Source organism: Anarrhichthys ocellatus, unplaced genomic scaffold, assembly GCF_004355925.1.
Source record: "Anarrhichthys ocellatus isolate YVR2014 unplaced genomic scaffold, GSC_Weel_1.0 scaffold12, whole genome shotgun sequence".
NCBI lineage: Eukaryota > Metazoa > Chordata > Actinopteri > Perciformes > Anarhichadidae > Anarrhichthys > Anarrhichthys ocellatus.
Genome location: NW_022280042.1, coordinates 5471794 through 5489961, shown reverse-complemented (window position 1 = coordinate 5489961; position 18168 = coordinate 5471794). Strand labels below are relative to the sequence as shown.

Sequence of the window (18168 nt, the reverse complement as noted above, 5' to 3'; positions counted from 1 at the left end):
TGCGCGAGCAGCAGCTGCAGCAGGAGCTGCTGACCCTGAAGCAGAAGCAGCAGATCCAGCGGCAGATCCTCATCGCCGAGTTCCAGCGGCAGCACGAGCAGCTGTCCCGCCAGCACGAGGTCCAGCTCCAGGAACACATTATGGTATGTCGTTTACATTTCACACCACTTTCTGCTGCTATCCGCCTCCACAAAGGCGGAGTATTGAGTTCATTTCGTTCGCTTCCCCTTCAGAGACGGTCGACGGCGACAGATCCAGAAAACGTGCATTAAATAATACTTAAGAGCAGGTGTTTGGCTCCTTGAGTGGACAGGATTTGCTTCTCAGAACCTGCCGGCGCTTTGAGGCAGACGTCGTATCGTAGTGACCTGGAAATACAAAGTGAATCTAGACCAGCACGCCCACACGGCGGAGCTCTAATACGCCCGGGGCCCCCCGAGAGCGCCGGAGAGCTCCTGTGGGGCTTACATGTCATGTAAAAATATTCCAGTGTTTGTTCTTTTGTAGAATATTACTGCTCGTAATATGAATTGCAAAGATTCGGCTTCTTTTTTTCAGGACAGGGCAGGAGATTAGATCGCAGTGTGCAGGATCACTTTAGTCTGAGGGGAATGGTTTTAATTCCTCACGTGCAACTTGGTTCACACTGGACGTCTTTCTTTGATTCCTTTATTGTCTTTCCTTCTTTCCTTTTCTCCTTCCTTACTGTCTCCTTGTATTCCTTCTTTCCTCTCCTCCTTCCTCACGGCTTTCTCCTCTCTTCCTCTCCCTTCTTTCCTGTCTCCTTTCCTGTCTCATCTTCCATCTCCTGTCACCCTTCTTATCTTTCCTACTGCCATCTTCTCTTCCTTCCTTTTATTGTGTCTCCCTCGCTTTCCTGTTTCTTTCCTTCCTGACTTCCTCTTGTCCTCCTTTCCACTCACCCTTCCTTTCTCTTTAGTTGCTCTCTTTGTCCTTTTCCTCTTTTCTCTCCTAAATGAATCTCCTTCCTCTTTTCCTTCTCCTGTCTTTCTTCAACCTTCCTCTCTCCTTTCATTTCTTCCTTCTTCCGAATAAAAAAATCCTTTAGCAGATGCTTCAGGCACACTTCACATTGCCCTCCTCCCCCGCAGGTCAGCAGTATTTATGGACCACAGTATCTACTGTGCTTGCTCCTCTTGTTGAGTCCCGTCTGTTGGGTCGTCCTGTGACACTGAGGGATGAGGGCCGTCTGGCCTGTGGTGGTGGGGGGGCTGGGGGGGGGGGGGCTGCAGGACCACTCGGGTGGAGGCCAGTGACGCACAGCCTGAGCAGGGAGGCCCGGCCTCAATCAGCCCCATTCACTGGCCCTATGGACACACACACACACACACACACACAGGCATTAAAACATACACATCCTCTCAAATGTCAGCAAACACACACTCACACGATGCCCGGTTTGCTTCCACATCTGGGGCAGCCAAACACACACTTGCTTATACACACACACACACACACTCTCGCTTAAATGTCTGCAAACATTTCTTGCCTGTTGACAACAGGGAACGCTCATAAAGTGAGAGCTATCATGAAGCTCTTTGCGGTATTAGTCATCTGTGTGTACATCTCTGGTCTACCGAGCCACAGGGGTTTTGGGCGTGTGTGTGTGTGTGTGTGTGTGTGTGTGTGTGTACATGTGGGCGGGGAGGTTACTTTGAGCCTCAATCCCCAACGTTGATTGAAAGACAAAAAATAAATAAAAATGGACAGCCGATGTGCTTTTCTCACGAGCCCCTCCTCAACCTTCCTCTTAAAAAACCGCCATCAGAAGTTGATTACACGCAGTTACGGCAAACTGATCAAATATTGCCATTGGGTGTGTGGTGATGAGGGGAAGAGGAAGAGGAGGGCAGAGCCACGGTCATTATGGAGCCGGCTGAGTGCAAGCACAGACAGCTTGCCTATTCATTCTATATTACAGTGGCATTAAAGTGTAATTGTGACTCTTTGATTCGGTGCCTTGAGTCGAAGGAACGCATTAAGATGGTGAAAGCAGCTTTCAGTTTGCATCAGCAGCATTTAATTGATGCTCATATGCACAGCGACTCATTTAAGGACACTTCAGCGAGACGAAGAGGGGTTTCTGAACACATTTGGTGCTTTGACGCAGATTTTTATTTGTGACCTTTTCGGCCACAGCCTGGTTTCTTTTCTGGCATTTAAAGTGGTGAACAGATGCTCTCCTCTGTCTCTGCTGGAGGGACGAGGAAGTGAGCAGATTGGATGATGTGAGGCTAAAGCCTCATCACCCAGTTAAACTGTTTATGTTCATTTAAAGGCTTGTGGCCTGAGGTTTTTATAGAATTGCAAAGTTTTCTTTATTTCATTGCTTCAAACAGCTGTCAGACTTAATTATTTCAGATGGCAACTTACCAGGAGTGGAATGTAAATGGGTGTTTAAAGAGGAGAAAGTAAGGAATTGATCACATTTAGATTAGAAAACCAGAAGTTATCGTCATGAAGTGATCTCATCTCGTGTCTCCTGTTGTGCGGAGTTTGCGGGAAAAAGTTTGAATATACCGCTGGATGTTGAAGACCATTGTTCTGATGTTTTCTCCCTTACAGCAGCAACAAGAGCTTCTGGCTTTGAAGCACCAGCAGGAGCTGCTGGAGCATCAGAGGAAGATGGAGAACCACCGTCTGGAGCAGGAGCTGGAGAAGCAGCAGAGGGAGCAGAAGCTGCTGCTGCTGAAGAACAAGGAGCGGGGACAGGAGAGTGAGTCGACTGCCTCCATTGTGGCCATTAAACATCACGTTAAAAAGCACATTAGTAAATGTTTCTGGGACCTCCGCAGACGATATACACAAAAAGTTAACGTTCCTCCTGTTTGGTGGCATCTGCCAGGTTTCAAAATGCTCCACGGTTGAAAGGACCGTTGAGCTCCACAGTGTGTGAGTGTGTGTGTGTGTGTGTGTTTCCATTTTACTTGGAGAACCTGTGTGTTTACTGTGGTTAAACGAGCCGTATTAGCCGGTGGCCTTGGGCGGGGGCGGGGGGGGGGCGGGGAGGCCAAGCCAAGTTATTACCGCCGCATGCTGGATGTCTCTCAGCAGTTCATTGAAAGCGAGTGGACAGGAGTCCTTGAGAGCAGTTTACATGTATGAAGTCATTATTGGATTAATCTGCTGGTGGTTTTGTCAATGTTTGTTTTTTTATTAAATTAAGCCCTTTATTAAGTTTTGTCCAACCAACAGTCCAGAACCCAAAGAATAAATTTTTTAGTAATATTAAAACAGAGAAAAGGACAGATTTATCACACTGGAGGAGAAGCTGGAACCCAGAGATCGTTTGCTGTATTTGATTGAATTATTTCTACAAAGTAGTTTGATTTTGTGACGGTCGATAAGGGCATCCGCTGACATTGCGCTGTATTGTCTGTGCACTTTGTAATAAAAACGAAAGTGCACACCAAACAGTGAAAGATTCTCCACATTTCTGTCATTAAAAACCTCCTAAACTTTAAAAAAACATGTCAAACTTCAACTCCGTAGGTGCGGTGGCGAGCACAGAGGTGAAGATGCGGCTCCAGGAGTTCGTCCTGAACAAGAAGAAGGCCCTGGCCCAGCGGAGCCTCAACCAAGGAGGCCTCCACAACGACGCTCCCTACTGGTACCGGTGAGGAAGTTATAGGGTTCACTCGCACTGATACGTCGCTACCAGTCACTTTGCGAGCTGGAAAACAATTTGAATGTCCCGGCCGGCGTGTTTCTATTCCCCTCCTCTGTAATGACTGCGGTGGAGGCGGATCGTTGTGAGTTAGGGTGGTATTTCTCTCTCTAACTGTCAGCGAGCCCCTCCTCTTCCTCAGGGCAGGATATTGGAACCTGATGATAGGGGCTCTTACTCTGAAGGCTCGGCCTTGAATGTTTATTGTAGCATCTCTGGAGCCCTTTGCAGGTGTGCACACTCTAGTTTCATTGTCTGAGTGACACGGAAACATAGTTACGCAAACCAATTTATGTTGGTCATGTAGAAGTTACCTGAATTAAATTGATTGAACGACTTGTACATTGAACTGAACATTAAAGGCCCCAGTAAACAAGAATGATAGTTACATTTGAAAGTGTAGGCGATAAAAACACGATGTATTGTGCAGCCCTACAGAACAGTACGCTACAAAGTGCTGTTAATGTATCATTTCCAAATCATTTTCTTCAGGATTATGTATTTAATTTGGCACAGTGAAATCACTAAAACCATTAAATGCAAATACATAACCAAACAATGTTACGTAACGTTGATGTGCGACCCAATGAAACACCCACAAGCGTCGACTTTCAGCAGCTCAAAGTGAGGATAGCAACTTTCTCTTTCTACATCCGCCTGTGTCTCCTCTTCCACTCATTGGACTCATCGAGAGAACAGATGGCAGCGCATGTCTGCAGCCTTGCCAGGGGATTAGCATGAGGCGTTAATCATACAGATCTCTGAGCAGCCGTGAAGTTAGTTCCTTTGCTTTGGATTTCGGTCACGCGTCCGCTACGTTGCACGACTCCGTGGTCTCAGCGACACCTTTAACACTTTGTTTCTGTTCTATAGCAAAACCCAGCACAGCTCTCTGGACCAGAGCTCGCCTCCACAGACTGGTGTGTCCACCTACAACCACCCTGTGCTGGGTGTCTACAACCCCCGGGATGACTTCCCGCTGCGAAAGACTGGTACATAACACACACACACACACACACACTTACATACTTAGAGCTGTCTGCTTGCTCCTATGCAGACTCACTCGCAGCTGTAACGTCCAGTAGCTGCTACGCGGACTCACGTCTAGCATAATTTAGAGCTCTGCGCCATTAATCACATCCACATTAGGCTGTCAAGGTCTCCCAGCATGCCCCACACGAGAGTGTTAGAGAGAGTAGAAGCGTAGGCGGTTCAAGAGTTCAATGGAGGGAGAGAGGTTTTTAACATTTAGGCACGTTTTATTAATTTTTAATAGTTCCTTTTCCTCAGGCGTTGTTTAAAGTCAGCTTGATCTTGACACTGTCCGTGTTAATAATTACATATCTATATCAAAATTGCTTTTTATAGCCAAGAGTTTAGAAAGAGCAGTGTATCTATGAATACATATAGATAGATATATATATACACTCATCTCCTTTCAGGTTTGAGGCACTCAGCATCACTCTGATGCTTGCTGTTGTACTACTTTGTGTTGCAGGCCCATGCCTTTAAAATGTTTTATGATTGCATTTTAAAGCTAACTGGCTCTGAGAGATCCTATTTTCGGGCTGTGTCAGTTGGGAACATCTCCAGCAGAGCAGCGATTACTTCTGGGGTTCCCCAGGGCTCGATCCTTGGCCCTTTATTGTTTTCAATTTGCGTGCTACTTCTGCTCTGGGTCAAGTAATTCACAACTGCAATATTTATTTTCACTGTTACGCTGATGATACACACACACAGTGAACCCATCAGACCTGTCCTCTGTTTACTCACTGTCTCAGAGATGTCAAGTCATGGACGTCCAATTATTCTTTATATTAAATGAACAAAATACAGAACATGTAAAAAAAGTGATCTGCTTCCATTGGGTTGATGCTGTAAAAAGGAATTCTTTTGGTGTTTTTTCATGACACACAAACCTTTATTTATGTCTTTTATGTCTTTGTTTTTTTATTGGCTTTTAGGTTATACTTAGAGCACCAAGCTTTCTTTTAAATTGGTGACAAATCTCTGCTGCAACGCTGCAGAGTGCACCCCTGGAATAAAGTTTCCTTGTGGCCCACGATCTGAACGTCTTCAGGCTTTCGAGCTCAAAGTCGAGATCCCTTTGCAGAGTAAAACCAGCTGTTTGCAGTGTGTTTTTTTTGGGTCAGGTGTGTGTATGTGTTCCGCTTCGTGTGTGCGGTGGTGTAGCCGTGATGCAGCGGTCGCCTTACAGTGCAATTATTCACTTAGCGCGGCGGCGGGCGGCCCTGTTGACTCTGAGCCTTCGGGCTATGGCAGCAGATACACAGACCACAGTTGACACTGGCTCACACAGCCACATTCCACCCTGAGAGAGGAGAAGACGAAGAGAGGAGGAGAATATGAAGGGTGAAAAGTGAGAGCCGTGATAATCAGAAAGATCGATTGAGGAAGATGGGGGGGGCTTCACTGACGAAAAACATTTGGGGTGGAGGATGGAGGGTGCACAGCAATAGAAGATGAGAGTGCAGAACATGCACGTGGCACAATGACACCACACTCCCACAAAACTCTCTTCATGTAGAGAAGAAAAAAAAAAGGCTTTCGGAAAATGGCGGGGAGTGAAACGCTCGTCCCTGGAGTGTCAGTTCGTCCCTTGACATCTATAAGGCTGAGGATTGTGTTGGAGAGGAGGGAACCTGTGCCACCCTGATATTTGCCCACAGCGATGACGTGCTTTGCGGGGTTTACTTATGGTAATGCCAGCTCGGGAGAGGTTAGAGGCTCTTTTATATCACCGCCCGGCCATAAAGTAGAGGACTGGCACCCAGGGAAGCAACAGCGCTCTTTTGTGCGTCTCCTCTTCCATTTTTTTTCCGAAATTCAGCGTCGACGAGACTCTTATCCACAACACAATGAGAACAGCGCGACAACGGACTGATGTAAAAAACAGTAATGCTGGGTTACATGCTGCATTGTTTCCTTTTAAATCCTGCGCTAACAGTGAACACTACTCCATAGAGAGTTAATTACAGAGTACATTACCGCCCCTTATGATAAAGTGGGATCATCTGAATCTGTGGTTGGAGAAGGGTTGCGTGACAAGAGGTGCTACCCTGACAAGCTGAGCCCTCAGACAATTGGACGCCCTTTAAAATCAATAACTCTTCTTATGCAGCGAACACTCGGGGGTCAGAGAGCAGCGCATGTCAGCAGCATGTTCTCACATACACATGGATGCCTCTGAAAGACTTAGACAGGGTGGGAAGGTTTGAGGCCCTCACCATCACTGCGCTCTTTGATGGAGGCGGAGCAAAGCCTGCGGCCCTTGTCTTTTCACTGATGAGCAAATATGTGTTGTTTTTTTGTTGTTGTTGTTTCTGGGGTACATCGACAACACACAGGCAGACTAATACTCTCCAGATCACGGCACACAGCTCGCCCTAATGAACACAGAGCAACATGCGGTCGTATGAATGCAGGACGTCACCCCCCGAACACAGCCTTTTCATCCCTGCTATGAGGCCCGCTTGTAAGATGGCCGACAATGCCCCTTCTGTGCATTGATATCATGTGTGATTGTATGTGCTCAGGCCTCCCTAAAGCCTGTAACAAAGCATCTCATTTTGCATGAAGACTTACCAGTGATACGGTCATGTAGAGGCCATATGCTAGGCATGATTTCCACCAAATGAATCCACCAAAGATGGAAATAACTCCATGCAATGATCTATAAATCAGCTTTTATTCTCCGCTCAGAGTGGACAGAAGATGAATTGATCAAAAATGCTTGAAGCTTTAATTTTTTGATTTTACCAGAGCCGCCAGCGGTAACTACAGACACAGTGAAGTTATGAAAGATGCCACACTTCATGTTTGGACAATCTAAATGGCATTTTTCTTGTTGTTGTATTGTGTCCATTATACCACGATGACCTCGATTTTTGTGGCCCTTGTAATGTACTTTTGCACAAATCATTTTCATTATTCCCTCAGATCTGAAGATGGAATTCAGAGATTCGTAGTGAAATTGCAGTAAATTGGCTCCACAAACTTGAATTGGTTTGATTCCATCTGGACCGAGCTCTCGCTCCCGTACCTTCACACTTACTTCCACACGTTTATTTTTACCCGAACACTGTGAACGGGAACAAGTGTCTGACGACTGTTTCCCAAAATGACTTTTGTCAGGGACGTTGGCTGCAGGTGAAGAAGCGTTTCAGTACGGTATGTCACAATCAGGGCTGGTGGTGTACCACAGATGCATTTAGGTCCCCTTTGACGATTTAAAAATTGGATAATGAATAGTGAAATTATCCGAGGCTGCTGATTGGCAGGGCAGAGTAAACAGATCATTAGCCTCCGTGGCTGCAGCCAAGGTGACATGCCGTTCCCTTCTCCCTGTCTCCATTCACAACTCTGTGACAGCGTTCACAAAAGACCAACAGGCCTTTAGGCGATCAGACATGGCTCCCAAATTGGAGCTAATTGCTTTTTAGCCGCAGCGGCGTTCGGAAAATGGATCAGAATTTGGCATGTTCAGAAAGCAATTTAAATGGGAGGGAGGAATCGTGTGGCAGTTTGTCTGGCAAACGGGTTTTTCCTAACAGAGCGGCTCTGTGGAAGGGTCGCTCCACGCTCCCAGTTTGAGCTGTGGGACTGTAGTGCAGCTAACTCTCCCACCCTTTTGATGATAGAGGTAGCAGTAGATGTGTAGTTTAGTAGTTGAATTGGCACTTTAGAGAGACAGAAAAGAGAGTAAATTGACTAAAGGTATCACAAGCTCTACAAAGTCCCACAAACAACGCAGCAGCTTTCCAGTGACACGCCTCGTTATAAGTACAGCAGATAATCAGACACAGGTGGGGCTGCTGGTTAACAATCATTAGGCGACACTCCCAGAATTGAGAATAAAAAAGAGTTAAATATTGTTATTAATTTTGTGAAAATGTTGCAATACATTCTGATGAGGTGGGGAACGGCGGGTATCAAAGGTGAGGTTAACAGAGGCAGCATGTTGGTGTACGATCGTCAGATGTCTTCCTCCTTTTCTGTTCACTAAGCCTATGAATGAATGAATGAATGGATGGTAACGTCCTGGTCTGGTCTCTCTCTCAGCCTCGGAGCCCAACCTGAAGCTGCGCTCCCGGCTGAAGCAGAAGGTGAGCGAGCGGAGGAGCAGTCCGCTGCTGCGACGCCGAGACAGCCCCATCACCACCGCCAAGAAGCGCTCGCTCGACATGGCAGGTGAGCGACACGCGGCGTTCCAAAAAAACAACTTTGATTTTCAAGGCTGTGACTGTGTTTGATGTGTTTGTGTGTGTGTGTGTGTGTGTGTGTGTGTGTGTGTTTCAGACTCTGCGTGTAGCAGCGCCCCCGGCTCGGGCCCAAGCTCCCCAAATAACAGCTCCAACAACATCCCCAATGAGAACGGCATCAGCATCTCCAACAACACGGAGGTAACACACACACACACACACAGCAAGTAAGTAGGTATCCTAGGTTTAGGCCGATGAATGAATTGTCTCTTTATTCAAACGTTTACAACCTTTAAATGTTCTGTATCGTGAGCGGCAGACGGCTTCAGTTCACATTCTGCAGCCTTTCAGCCTCTCAGAGTAGCTTTGCTCTTTTGTGTGGGCGCTGGGCTACAGGTGCTTGGTATTTAAACCCAGCAGCCTACAGCATGGACAAAGGCTCTGAGTGAGGGATGTTCAGGTGATGGGTCTGCAGAGGAGGAAGACAGCCGAGGAGCCGGCAAGAAGATATTTGTGGCAGCCATTAGGGGCACTCAGGCAGTGTGGAGGAGGCCGATGGCTGTGACGGTTTTTACATCGGGTGCAGACGTAGCTCTTTTTCCTCATGTGTGGACGTCCACTGCTGCTGTGTTTGCCCCCAGTGCTGTTCTTTCCTCATGATTCAAACACAGATAAATCATTTGAATGTGCTTCCCAGGCGTCTCTGGCCCAGAGGCTGTGCAGCGGTGCTGAGCGGTGCTCCGTTAACCAGCTGTCCCTCTACACTTCGCCATCGTTGCCCAACATCACCCTGGGGCTGCCCGCCACGGCCACCGCTGCGTCCAACGTAAGGAGGAAAACCGCCGCGGCCTATTTGTCTGTGGGTTCGAGTGTGTGCTGTCTGTGACCGGTTGTGCTTGCCTCTCCTTTTAAGGTGACTTCGGCACAGCAGGATGGAGGTCTGCAGCCGGCCCTCTCCCTCAGCCCTCCCTTCCTCTCCGGCGTCCACTTGACCCCCTACCTGGCCGAGGCCGTAGCCGGAACGGGCGGGCACGGCGCCCACAGTCCGCTGCTCCAACACATGGTGCTCATGGAGCAGAGCCCGGCACAGAGCCCCCTGGTGACAGGTAGGAGTAGTAATGGATGCTGTACTGAAGCCTGTGAATGATGAGGCACAAAAGTTGTGGTGGTAGTTTTGGTAAAACTGAAAAACAGCAACTCACCAAATACAACTCCGACTAAAAGTTAAAGCATTCATCTCTTTCAATACTGCGCTCTCACTGACAGGCGGCCATTCATGAGCTCAAACTAATGAGCTCCTTTCATATGTCAGCGTGCGCTATGAGAGGGTGACATGGTTGCATTGTGCGCCCCTTTCCCATCAGCTCATTCATTGATGACCACTTTTGCGGCTATTTTCAGCGGGGGGCACTGTCGGTGAATGGGCAATGACGCACGTATGGGCGCCTATCCGCGCTCACAAACGCACAGACAAGGGTGCGTGCGCACGCACGTTCAGCAGAGAGAGAGAATCTCAACAGATGCGGTAATTTATTCCTCAGCTCAGACGAGGGAAAGTCATGTTTTTAGCCATGAAAAAGAAGAAATGCACCATGGGAAGAAAAGCTTCAGAAAAAGCGCTTTCAGAAACAATTTGAAAACACGCTGGGTGTTTAGTCATCTTCTCTCAGATCATTTCCTGGGCTCCATCGAGTCTGTTTTTCTTACTTTCCTCACCCCGGATGATACACTGTTAATTAACTAATCTGTTGAGAGGAATCACGGCTGCACAGATGGCGGTTTTTATTTGGTTCACAAATACATCTGCTGACTAATCTGAGGTCCAACACCAAGAAGAGCGAAGTTAGGAATCCACGTGTTCATGTGAACACATCATATATTTATCTTTTATTTTAGGAATTAGGTCTGCTGACCACTCGTTGTGGTCTGACAAGGCTCGAGAAGACGACAAAAACCTCGTGTCATGTTGTCTTCAAGGGAGTCGCCAAATTAGGCCTTGCAGACGGAGGCCCATGCATCATTATGACACCCAGTCTAAATACTCAGGCACTGGAAATGGGAGACGGACGGCTCATGTAGAAACGCTACCATCACTACTTAGCACAGACCACGTGCAGGAATATGATTCCTCACCTCCTCTCGTAACCAAAGTCTTCCTCCGTTTTGTGTCCAAGGTGTGAGCGGCCTGTCCATGTCGCCGGCAGCATCCATGGCCAAGCTGCAGCGGCAGCACCGGCCCCTGGGGCGGACCCAGTCGGCCCCTCTGCCCCAGGGGAGCGCCGCGCAGGCTCACGCCCAGGCCCTGGCCCTGCAGCAGCTGGTGGTCCAGCAGCAGCACCAGCAGTTCCTGGAGAAGCACAAGCAGCAGTTTCAGCAGCAGCAGCTCCACCTGAACAAGGTGAGGAGTGGAGATCTCCTGCTTACCTTCTCCTCTCCTCTCCTCTCTGTCGCCGTCGTTAAAGACTTTCTGTCATATAACTGGCTAAAAGATAACAACTCCACCAATGAGCAGTTAACGGGTTAACGTGTAAAAGCTGCGCGCGACTGTTTGCATTCACGTCCAGTGTGCTGCCATGGCAACAGAGCGGAAGCCTCTGCCCTTTTATGGTCGTGGAGGAAGTGAGCAGCCGCCACTCTGGACGGCTTTACCTATTCGAGCAGAGTACTCGCTGGAGGAGAGGTGGGTGGATGAAACAAGGGATTTCCTCCTCCTCCCCCTCCTCCTCCTCCTCCTCTTCCTCCCCCCCCTCCTCCTCCTCCCCCTCCCCTGCTCTGCCTCTCCCTCCATATGTTTCAAAGCTCTCCAGTGGCAGCTTTTCACATCTCGATAACAGCCTCCTCTTATTTAAATCTCCCCTTCAGACATCATTTTATTCTACATTCTGTAATGCGAGTAGTAGGCGTCAATTTAGTCAATTCATTGACTTACTTGATGAACCGAAAATGAGCAATTCAGATTATCACTTAATTGTTTAAGTCATGTATCAAGTTAAAATAAAAAACATTCTCTGGTTTCAGCCCCTTATAGCTGAAGAGTTGCTGTTACTAAGTCTGTTTTCCGGCACGTTCGGGACGTTCAACGTGATACATGCAAAAAAAAACAACCTCAGAAATTCGTAATTGTCTACTGGTGATGGTAAAAAAACTTGCATATACGTACTCATTTTGGTGGGAAAGCGGCATAATTGTGTTTTGGTAAGGACAGATCCGATGAAGAGGAGGCTTCTGGGTAAGAGGAGCCGAGGGAGGAGGTGAGAAATGGAGATTTGGGGTTTGTTTGGATGCAGAGAAGACAAGAACAGTACAGGAGAAAATGAAGAGCCGGGGGGGGGGGGGGGGTGCTTTGACGTCAATGCTGCACAAGCTCTTTGCCAGGACACACACACACACACCTGTAGCTGTAGCACACTCTTGAGACTTCCAGCAAACACTCTTTCTCGCAGCTCTCTTTGTCTTCACATCATAAACACACACACACAATGTACTTGAATGGCACTTCTGAACGGTTCCTGTCAGCGAGCGTGAATGAATAGACAACTGAATCACTACTCGGTTAACAGCAGGCCCCAGAGTGAGTGGATGAAAAGCAGCGCAGCGGGGAGCGTGGAATGTCTCTGTTCGACCAGACACATTTTGCCCCGGAGTACAGACGGCAGAGAGGCCACTCACATTCAATTAGAGCGGACGGGTTTGAAATGAGCAAGCCACCAATCTGACTGAGTAATCCAAATTAAGCTTGTTAAAAGAAGAATACTCCAGAGAAAGGAGTGATTTGCCAGGAATTTGATTCAGAGGAGAAAGCGCCCGTTTGTCTGAATGCAGCCTTACACGTTGGAGAGGGGATTTGTCACATCCTGCTGTTTCGATTGTGAAATCAATTTCACATCAGAGCATCATCCTCCCTTTTCTCCTTCCCCCCCCCGCTGCCTTCAGATGATGACCAAGCCCAGCGAGTCGCCCGTGGGCCGCCAGCACCAGAGTCACCCGGAGGAGACGGAGGAGGAGCTGAGGGAGCACCAGGACGGAGGAGCTCTGCCGCCGGGGGTCACCATCAAGCAGGAGCCTCCCGACCCGCAGGAGCTGCAGGAGGAGGCGCTGCAGCAGCATCAGCAGCACAGGGAGCGGGAGCAGGAGCTCCTCTTCAGACAGGTAGAGGACGGGGAGTTCAAAGTGAGACATCAAAGCAACGTGGACTTGAGAGAATCAATATGAAGGTTTCGGGGAATTGATTCTGCTTGGCACTGATGTATTGTAGCTGTCCTTGAGAGGTGAAAACACACAGAAAACCGGCACATAACTTTATTTAGGACTCTTTGTCCTATGACGTCTCTGTGATTAACCGCTGAGGGAGAATCAGAGCCGTCTCATTTGTTTTGGCTGCCATCTTTTGGCCATAAGTTGCACTTGCAGTATAGAATACATTGAAGCAGTATTTCTTCCCCTGTAGTCCCCTGAGGCATTTACATTTAAGGCATTTCACTGAGCAGCTCGCCGCGACTGTAGAACTCATCTTCTTTATTTGTGTTCCTGTGTGTGTGTGTGTGTGTGTGTGTGTGTGTGTGTGTGTGTGTGTGTGAGCAGCAGGCCCTGTTGTTGGAGCAGCAGCGGATTCATCAACTGAGAAACTATCAGGCCTCCATGGAGGCTGCCGGCCTGTCCATCGCCTTCCCAGGACACCGCCCCCTGTCCAGGGCCCAATCGTCTCCGGCCTCGGCCTCGTCCTTCCCGATCAGCGTCCCTGCCCCCGATCCCCCCGTCAAACCTCGCTTCACCACAGGTGGGCGTCACCTTTCACTTACCTCTTTCAGGTTTCTCCATCAGGCTGCTGTTAGTGTTTATGTCCACGACTGTAGCCTCCCTCTGGTCTGCCTGGAGCGTTCATTTGAGAGGTTATATTTCACTCGCTTCCGAATGCAGAAACTCGGGGACTGAAAGGAGACATTTCCGTCCAAAAAAAGCAGGTGAATATGCCAAAAAAATAAAATGGTTTAGTGATTCCGGCCTCCATCTGGTCACAGCAGAGAAGCCAATCTTGCCAAAACCATTTCTCTCGTCGCTTCTTCTTCCTCCCAGACATCTGACTCTCTAAACAGAGAGGAAAAGACAACAAGTGAATGAAGCTCCTACCAGCAACCTCTGTGTGTGTATTGACGTGTTATCACCATGAAGAAGCCATACCCTTTTTTCCCTTTTTTATACTATTTTTGTATTTATGTTGAACACACTTTATAGATCCCTCTTTATTCCCTTATTAAGGTTGTGTGTGTATGATGCACATATTTGCACATATTTTGTTATATATTGTGCATTATGTACATATTTGACATATTACATAGTCCTTTATTTCTATTGTTCTTATATTTAACAGCAACTGTGACGTGACAATTTTCCTCCGGGGATCAATAAAGTATTTATTTCACCAGAGAAACCTTAAAAACAATCGGCAGTGGATACTTGCTGATAATTGAGACTGTATTTTGAGTGCATGTTTCTCTCTGTGTGTGCTTCCTCAGGCCTGGTGTACGACTCTCTCATGCAGAAGCACCAGTGTATGTGTGGGAACACCAACAGCCACCCGGAGCACGCCGGCCGCATTCAGAGCATTTGGTCTCGGCTGCAGGAGACGGGACTCAGAGCGCAGTGTGAGGTACGTTACAAGAGGAGACCACGCCACAGTGAACATCACACAACGGAGTCAACCGTAAACGAGAGTTGTATCCCTCTGTGTGTGTGCGTGTGTGTTTGTGTGTGTGTGTGTGTGTGTGTGTGTGTGTGTGTGTGTGTGTGTGTGTAGTGTATCCGTGGGAGGAAGGCCACTCTGGAGGAGCTGCAGACGGTTCACTCTGAAGCCCACGTCCTGCTGTACGGGACCAACCCTCTCCGACAGAAACTTGATTGTAAGCTCACACACACACACACACACACACTCAGCTGTTAATATCCAGTCACTAACTGTCATTAATTTAATGTGTATTACTTGTTCCCCAGGTTCAGTCACTCCCATGTTCGTACGTCTACCGTGTGGAGGGGTGGGGGTATGTCACAGTTATCTCATAATAATGGAATAATCTGCAATGCAGTCATATTTTCTAAATGATTAAACGTACAGAAGTGTCTTTGTAATTCAAAACTTCAAATTAATAGACTAAAAATACTGTAATAAGTTAAGCTCAGGTGTGAGAATAACACACCTGTTTGTTGTGTTTGCAGGTGGACAGCGACACCATTTGGAACGAGGTCCACTCCTCCAGCGCGGCTCGACTCGCCGTCGGCTCTGTGGTGGAGCTGGTGTTCAAAGTGGCCACCGGGGAGCTGAAGGTAAACGAACCCAAAGCACCCCTCTTTGTGTTTTGAGTGTGTTTTTGCGGTCTTTTTTTTGTCTTGTGTGGAGGAAACATCGAGTGGCGATCCGTGCCGCTGTGGCTGACAGACTCCTGTCTCTCCCGTCTTGTCTCTGCAGAATGGTTTCGCTGTGGTCCGCCCTCCTGGACACCACGCAGAGGAGAGCACTCCCATGTAAGGCCTCAGCCGTCAGCGCACTCAGTTAGACGCTTAATCTAAGCATACACAAATACCAGCGTTGGAGCAGGCTCGTCTGGAACAGACCATTGAGTTTATTTGCACATAAAGGAATGAACGCCTTTATTCTGCCGGCTGTTTCAAGACCACTTTATTTAATTTATATCCCTCTCAGAACGTGTTCAAAAGGCTCTTTAAAACTGTGAATATAAACGCTGATTTTCATCTCTTTGCTGCTGTTTCAGGGGTTTCTGCTACTTTAACTCCGTGGCCATCGCAGCCAAACTGCTGCAGCAGAGACTCAGCGTCAACAAGATCCTCATCGTGGACTGGGTCAGTCTCCTGAGAACCCGCACTGTCTGTCATGTGACGTAGTTGGTCTGCATGACAGAGGACACGTCGTTTGTCTCTGTATGCACACAGTTTGTGATCGTATCATGTGTGCTGTCTGACCTCAGGACGTTCATCACGGCAACGGCACCCAGCAAGCGTTCTACGACGACCCCAACGTCCTTTACCTGTCCATTCACCGATACGACGACGGCAACTTCTTCCCTGGAAGTGGAGCGCCTGACGAGGTAAGTGTGCGTGTGTGTGTGTTTTCTTTGTTCAGACATGCAAATGAGGCATTATCTAATGCTAACTTTTGGTGAATTTAGGAGAATTCCACAGACACAAATAGACAAAGTAGTCAAATAAACACTAGTCTTAATACTCAGCAATATTCCAAATACAGTAAATCTGGAGTGGTATTAAACAACAAAGGCAAACTAAACAGCGAACGCAAAGTACAGTATTTGATCTTTGTCCACGCGTGCTTCTCTCTGCAGGTGGGCAGCGGGCCCGGAGTCGGGTTCAACGTCAACGTGGCCTTCACTGGAGGCCTCGATCCACCCATGGGAGATGTGGAGTACCTGGCAGCCTTCAGGTACCAGATTACAATACCAGCAAGTCACACAGAGGCCAGCAGCACAGTCTTCATGTGCGTGGAAAACCAGCTCAATACATTGAATGTTCAGCAGCTCATGTGGGATAACGGATGAACAGATTATAAGAAATGACTTTCTGGTTCATGATTTGACTGCGGTGGGTTAAGGTTGATCAAATGCGTGCATTCATGTTGAAGTATGTTAAGTTATCTGCATAATCTGTGCACTCCGCCCTCCGACTCTCAGGTCAGTGGTGATGCCCATCGCCAACGAGTTTGCCCCGGACATCGTGCTGGTCTCCTCTGGCTTCGACGCTGTGGAGGGACACCCTCCCCCGCTGGGCGGCTACAATTTGACGTCCAAATGTGAGCACGAGATTAACTGAAGAATGTTTTCTTATCTCGCGCTGCAGCAGTTGACCTCACAACACACCCGAGTGTGACAATTGAGTTTCTGGAGCCGACGGACTGAAATAAAATGAAATTCACACGCGGCCTGTGACCTGTCCTCAGGTTTCGGCTATCTGACCAGGCAGCTGATGACCCTCGCTGGAAGCCGGGTGGTCCTGGCTCTGGAGGGGGGGCACGACCTCACTGCCATCTGCGACGCCTCTGAGGCCTGCGTGGCCGCCCTGCTTGGCCAGGAGGTAAGGAGGTCACTCTGACAACACACGGGATCTGAATCCTAATTAATGTTCTCTATGTTACATGAAAGGGAGGAAAGGTTTGTCAGCCAGGTGCTTTCCATCTCTAGGAGGATTTAAAAAACTTTTGATACGTTTCAGGGCTAGATTTATTAGGCATTTATTAGAAACTGGGAGTGGGATGAATGAACTTTTCATCTCCTGCAAACAGCTGGACCCGCTGCCGAAGGCCGTCCTGGAGCAGAGGCCCAACCCCAACGCCGTTCACTCTCTGGAGAAAGTTTTAGAGACTCACAGTGAGTTCAACGCTGAGAAATCTGTCACAGTATTATCCCCGTGTCCTATTCCAACGATGCACTTTGGTTCCCGATCAGGTAAGTACTGGTGCTCGGTGCAGCGCTGCTCTCCGCTGCTGGGACTCTCTCTGCTGGAGGCCAAACGAGGAGACTCGGAAGAGGCCGAAGCCGTCAGCGCCATGGCCTCTCTGTCTGTGGCCAACACCAGCGCCATGGATCAAAGGTGAACTCACCGCTTACTGGAGTACATTTATAAGCTTTCACCTCACTTCTACTACTGTATATTGAGGAAGAGAGATAACTGAGTTATACAACTTATGCCGTATTAGCACAGGACCAGTTACTGTAATACCAACAGTGGCGAGACGTACCTGCGTGTGGCATAGAAGTCAGCTTGAGATTGAATATCTTTTTTGTTCCTGTATGTTTGTGTCCACCAGGACAGAGGAGGAGCCCATGGAGGAGGAGGAACCACTGTAACAGAGGGAAACATGAGGGTGTCACACTGTTACCTTTGACCTCTCCGGAGAAGAGTCTCGACTGATTCCCTTCATTTAGTCCCCCTAACCCCACTCACCACGTCGGTCACATTGATTGGCGGCCCCTCGGCCAAAAAAAAACAAAACGAGGGAGAGAGGGGGGTGGGCTCTGCCTCAAGAATAGGGAGCCAATCAGGAGACAGAGGACTGAATTGGAAAAAAAATTAAACATAACAGCGCTGCTTGGCGGCACTCGCTCAGAGACACTCATTTTTTTCTGTTAGTCTTCGTAGCCGCCGCCGTCAGCCCACGGTGGCCAAGGCAGTGGGGAGAGGGCGAGCATATATTGGAGTTGGGGGGGGGGGGGGGGGGGGGGGGGGGGGGGGGGGCGG

At 48.4% G+C, this 18168-nt stretch overlaps 1 protein-coding gene across 1 annotated transcript; it reads left to right on the top strand.

The window, feature by feature from the left end:
- Positions 1-2: 2 nt before the first annotated feature.
- Positions 3-18137, top strand: LOC116386139 (histone deacetylase 4-like; the record flags this gene model as incomplete). The annotated part of the gene is made up of 24 exons (XM_031852144.1): positions 3-143; positions 2587-2737; positions 3514-3637; positions 4562-4680; positions 8771-8899; positions 9008-9111; positions 9608-9736; positions 9824-10016; positions 11085-11308; positions 12844-13080; positions 13492-13687; positions 14424-14557; positions 14705-14807; positions 14899-14945; positions 15121-15228; positions 15371-15426; positions 15675-15762; positions 15888-16007; positions 16260-16357; positions 16605-16723; positions 16871-17004; positions 17213-17297; positions 17376-17520; positions 17738-18137. Coding segments are annotated over 24 exons (3024 nt in total), but the record flags the coding sequence as incomplete, so codon positions are not given.
- Between the last annotated feature and the right edge of the window lie 31 nt (positions 18138-18168).